Here is a 6000-nt window from a genome sequence, read left to right on the forward strand (position 1 = left end):
AGGATCGACAGAGAAAGGGTTCCTCTTCCAGGACGGAAGAACACACAATAGATGTTGTGTATACAGAACAGCAAAATCACATTGTAAGAACTGCCACTGTCACTTTCAGAGATAATCCAGACGGCAGAGTCCTGAGCAGAGAAAATGCCACTGTTGCCTTTTTTTATGCCTATGCTCTGCATATGTTCTGGAGAACCTTACAGCTGAGGTGGAGAACCAGGGTGCAGCGACCTTAACAAGCTCATCTGCAACAACGAGCACACCGGGGAGCTGCTCTGACCGGGCTCCAGCAAACTGGGCCGGGCATCTAGCTGAGGGATCCTGGGGTCCCAGCACCCACCCACTGGGACCCGACACAGGGAAACACCAGCAGCAGCAGCTGTCACACCAGCCATCACGGCCTAACCAACGCCGCCTGTCACTCACCCAGTGGAGGGCCGTCAATCAGGCTGCACCCAGGAGGGAGCTGGGAGGCGGGCCACTGCCCGGCCCTTAACAAAGACATACTTACATTTGCAAGCGGTTTCAGCGCCACGACTATTTTGAAAGAATGATAGAGTGGTCCTGATAAGAGTAATGACAAAGGACAAAGAGTGGAAGGGGGTCTGGGAAGAGGGGGTCTGATAGTAAAGAGGTGGGATAGCTTGATAACATTCACACTTTGCTTACATCTCCACATTTGTGTTGGTGCCCCAGGAAAATCCCATTAGGGAGGAAAATTGGAGTTCTGCTTGGAGACCATTATATACCGGTCGTCAATAGACTCCCTGTGCTTTTCACTATGCCATTTTTTTTCTTAAATTTCAGCTTTGCATTGTTTTGTTAGTGTCCTTTATTTTAAATGCTTGTTTTTTTTTGTTTTTTTTTACTTACAGTGAACATCATTCTTTCACCTCCTCCGGCTCATTTTTTCTGAGCCTCTGTCAGCTTTCTCCTCTCTCAGTATCGAGTGCCGTAAAAATAAACTAACAAGCATTAGGTGTTAGAGATTCTGTGGATTCTCTTTAGGCTTTTGTTGTCTTGTTCACACCTACCTATGAACTATTCTAATTGCATGTTTAGTCCCTTTGTCAGCTCGCAGGTAGGGGATGGCCTGAAATTGAGGTCACACCTAAACCTATTGTCCTGACCTGCTCATTAGCCCCCTTGCATGGTCGTTCTGCATTTAATCCAGAAGTAAGGCCTTAGTTAACAGTCTGTTTAGTGAGTTATGATGTGGGACATTCAGAAGGATTTGTAGATAAAGGGAGATATAAAGTCCAGTTTCAATACAGAAGAATGACTCAGGTGTTATCAGAGATAAAGATAACTTCATCCCCTTTGCTATCTTGTGTTGTATCTCTTTGGGCACTGAGGACAATCGTCTTCCATTTGGTCACTTTTCTCTCCTGTAAACGACTGACATCCTAAAAGCAAACAGCGCAAACTCGACCTGTCAGAGCAAGACCAACACCTGCATTGTGGCAGAGCTGCCAAAAGAGGAAGAGAATGAAAAGAAGTTCTACAAGAGAGGACAAAAGCTGCTGCCCTGAGCTGTTTGTGTTGTGAGATGTAGACTACTGATGCCATAAGCCTTCTTCTCTTTGCACTCTAGTCAGCCCATTGTTGCTCTTGTACAAATTTGCTTTAGGCTCTGTGGACCCCACCCAAATAAATTCCTCCTGTCCCTCCATCTTAACCACTTTTTATCTGTGGCTACCCCCAGTATGTTTCCCTTCTTTACATTCAGGCCAATGATTTATATACACTAGTCTACCTGCAATTACGTACCAAAATATTACAAATACCTCAAACATTAATCACACATTAATGTTGGGCTAAGGTTAAGAGAAACAAAATAGATTATTAAATTAAGGATTTGGTCTACAAAGTGTTACAAATAGTGTATTTAAATGCCAATCACAGCTTTGCACAGCCCAAACTGACATCTTTAAATGTCTTGTTTTGTTGGACCAAAAGTCCAAAACCCAAAGTTATTCAGTTATTATTATTTATGAAAAGCAGAAGCCACACGTCCTGCTATTTGAGAAGATGGAAGCTGAGACTATGAAGCATTGTTTTCACCCTGTTTCCTTGGAAAACGACTGAACCAAAACACTTTTGGTTACGACTGATGGTAATCCAAAATAGAAATGAAAACAGACAAATAGCTCAGGGAGACCAGTTCCCATAAATCTAATATTATTATTATTATTGTGGTTTTGTGCCTTTTTCACAACAACTTTAGTTCAGAGGATGAAGTGTCTGTAGGAAAGAATCTGTAAGCGAGAGGAAAATATACTATTCATTTACAGCGATGGAAGGCGTACTCAGATCCTTTACTTAAGTAAAAGTATCAGTACTACACTGTAATAGTAAAACATACAGAAGCATCAGCAGCAAAATATAATTACACCATCACAGTTAGAAGTATTATGCAGCAGAACTACTTCTATTACTGTTATATCATTATATAATTCATTGTTGGATTATCATAATTAATGCAGAAATGTCTAAGCAGATTTTTTTAAAGTACTTTGTACACTGCTGTGTATTTTAATCCATAATGTTTTACACAGTGACCACGTTAAATGTCAAACTTTCAGCTTAAATGCAACTATAGCTCTTAAATAAATGGAGAGGAGTAAAAAGTGAAAGACCTGCCTGTTAAATGTAATGCAGCAGAAGTATAAAGCACCAGAAAAGGAAAATACTCAAGTACAAGAACTTTATATTTATGCTTCAGTACAGTACTTGAATAAATGCTGAGCCATGCACAGAATTAAACTGATCGTTATAACCTTGATGATTCATTTCAGGACTGCTGCACTAGACTGGGTTAGTTTCAGCCAGGTGGTCCTAAAGAACTGGTAAGTGGGTGTAAATTCTTAGAAAGCATTAATTTGCATCAACAAAGAGATCAGTACATTATTCTGCATAGCTGATCTCTTCTCCTGTTATATTTTTTCGAGCTCAATTCTTCCTCAAACAAAACAACAACCAATCATCAAAAGCAAAGTAAGAATAAATGACAGCACTGAAGCTGAGGGAAAGGAGTTATAGAGCAGTGGTCATGAGCTGTTACAGGTCACAGGACTTTAAATGTGAAAGTGGACACGTGGAGTCTTCCTGCTGAAACACAGGTGAGAAACATCAGATGTGAAAGACTGGAAATGGACTATTTTAATACCAGTCTTTAAGTATCAGTCCTGCATATTTTGACAGTTCTTTAAACTCTTTAAATACTTTCCTCACCATTATCTCTTAATAAAAGCACCACTGCTATCACCAACAACACTACACCTCTTAATGCTTTTAATATAATAATCAAAATGATGCGAGATAAGAGAGGTGTGCTCCTTTGAACACAAACACTTAGGACGTGAAGGACGTGAGGGGTGGGGGGTTGGGGGGGGGGGCAGAGGAATAAGAAGTGTAATCTTCCCCTCTTATCTTCAACAACCCCCATCCACACACACACACATTAGCATCTGTTATCTCACAATTATCATATACATTAGTCAACACCTGTTTCACTTAACCTCGTTTAATTAGGGCCATTGAAATGTTGCTCTTCACTCAAAACAATGCCATCCGACGTGTAAAAGGGCAGTTTGTTATGGTTCGGTCAATAAATTAACAAATAAAAAAGGTTTGGCTCTGAGGCTTGCTAGGCTGAATGGCAACTGTTATTTGCTTTATTCATTTTATTCATTATTTAATAAACGACCTAATGAGAATGGAACAAATCTGTCTCAGTGACATTTTTTACGCGCGAGCAAAAACTATCTCCTTTGTTTATTAGCGCGTTTTAATGCTATTGAGAAAGTTAATTCAATTCACAGAAGTACAGGTAGGTGACGAAGTATCAGAAGAGACTGGCAGGATGTTGTTAACTGAATTCAGGTCCTTTTCTAATCTCTCCGCCGATCAGTGCCAGACATGAGAAATGTTCCGCAATAATAAATAAATAAACAAAAGATCACATCAAACTGGTTTAAGTGTTCTTGTGAAACCAAATAAAAGGCAAACTACAAAATGATAATAGTAATAAATAAAAATGGAGAACGCTATGTCGCTCTGAACTATGCGAGGTACTATTATTTCAAATTGTGCAAAGTTGAGCTTTAAAAAAAAAGAGCTTCGAAAAAGAAAATAATAATAAATTGTGCCATTATCAAAATTAACTATGACTCTTAACTCACATCTCCAAAGAAAAGGCTGCATTTGAATTAAAACTTCAGTTCTCTCCAGAAATCACTGCGTTGCGATAAGTAGCACGTATTTAGCCTCTCCACCAAAACGCTAAAAGGAACAGCGGAGGGCTTCTTTGATGGGATTTATTGCCAGTGAAAGCTGTAGGTCTTTTGAACGTAACTGTCAGTCAATACCAGTGGGATCCCCCCTCCCCCTCCTCCTCCCTCTCCCTCTCCTCCCCCTGAACACACGCTGGCAGCTGGGTGTATATAAATAGACCCGGGAGGCTGGATTCGTCACTCAAACCCGACTGGCTGGGACGCAGGAAAGATGCCCGCATCGCAAACTGGATTTGGCAACTTCTTCTTGGAGAGGAACATCAGCATGCCGGCTGGATACCAGATCCCGGTGCTGGGATGCTCACCGGGTGTGCAACAGCAGCAAGCTCAGCATCTGGCAGCCATGGCAGCTGGGGTTCCCTTAACATACTCAGGACTACAGGGATACAACTTCATCCCATATCCGCACCACAGGCACATCGCACACATGGTGAGTTGATAATTAACAAAGGACTTTGCTGAAAATCTCTACTTCTACATGGTTAATCAATGCAACCTACTTTTAGCAAAATGTAAACTCCGTGGCATCAGCCTCTTAAAGATTTCACATCCTGATTTGTACTGGACTTGTGTTAGCCTACAAAAGTCTAAAAGCTCATGAAAATTCATGAAAGTTCATGAAAACATGTCCGGTGGGAAGTTTCGACCTATAAATCACTAAATTGTGCGCCGTGGGTCAAGGGTCGCCAGCTCCGTGCGTAATTGCGCACAAGCTAAATTCTTTGGCTTGTTCTTACATTTCTTCTCATTATTTTCCAGAACAACGGTTTCGACTTGAAGGCCGCCTCTCCCTACCATCACGCGCTCCTGGCTCGCGGGGGACCTTTCTACCCGCCCTACCGTCCGGGAGCAGCCGAGGATCCCGGTAGGGTCACCAAGGTGGCCACTCGAGAGAGCACCGGGGCACTGAAGGCCTGGCTGAACGAGCACCTGAAGAACCCGTATCCGACCAAAGGCGAGAAAATCATGCTCGCCATCATCACCAAAATGAGCCTCACGCAGGTCTCCACCTGGTTCGCAAACGCAAGGCGACGCCTGAAGAAGGAGAACAGGGTCAGCTGGGCGTCTAAGGGGAAATCAGATGAGGAGGACGAGGAGCAGGAGGGGGAGAGCGACGATGACGACAGCCCCTTGCAGACATGTCATTTGGATGAGCGGGTTGAGGAAGAGCCTCAAAATGACCGCGCAGACGCCGACGAGCACGACCAGAGCGCACTGGAAAGCGCAGCACCTGTGGATGCGCGCCTGGAGGTGCCGCAGCAGCCAAGCCGCCAGCTCGAAGACAGAGAGGTTGCACTTGTCAAGAAAGTTGAAAAGAACGACTCTGATCACACGCCATCCGCTTTGGAAAGTAAAGAAAACATCTCCAGTCAAAAACCCAAAATCTGGTCTTTGGCAGAGACCGCCACCTCAGAGACTGTGAAGAAACCGCTGGACAATATTTATCACCCGGCCGGAAAACTGTGGGCTGACTGGGCTTCCAGAAACGGACTGTTTGTTCCCTCGTGTTACACCACTCATGAAATTGTCTAAGCGGGTATTTAGACAGAAACTAGAGACATTTTCCACATCTTTTTGCACTTTAAATCTTCCAGACCTCAGGGATTTCCTGACGTTTGCAATGAAATGAGAATCTGTTCTGAGACCAAAGACTAACGTTGTGTTACTGTAAATAAATGTAGATGTATTTTTCCAACAACTTGTA

At 42.9% G+C, this 6000-nt stretch overlaps 1 protein-coding gene across 1 annotated transcript; it reads left to right on the forward strand.

Annotated features, from left to right (window-relative positions):
- Nucleotides 1-4498: 4498 nt before the first annotated feature.
- irx7 (iroquois homeobox 7) lies at nucleotides 4499-6000 on the forward strand. Its single transcript, XM_041059799.1, has 2 exons — nucleotides 4499-4725; nucleotides 5055-6000. The coding sequence occupies exons 1-2, from the start codon at nucleotides 4507-4509 to the stop codon at nucleotides 5826-5828; spliced, it is 993 nt and encodes a 330-aa protein (XP_040915733.1). The 5' UTR covers nucleotides 4499-4506; the 3' UTR covers nucleotides 5829-6000.

This window comes from Toxotes jaculatrix, chromosome 2 (genome assembly GCF_017976425.1).
Source record: "Toxotes jaculatrix isolate fToxJac2 chromosome 2, fToxJac2.pri, whole genome shotgun sequence".
NCBI classification, from domain to species: Eukaryota; Metazoa; Chordata; class Actinopteri; family Toxotidae; genus Toxotes; species Toxotes jaculatrix.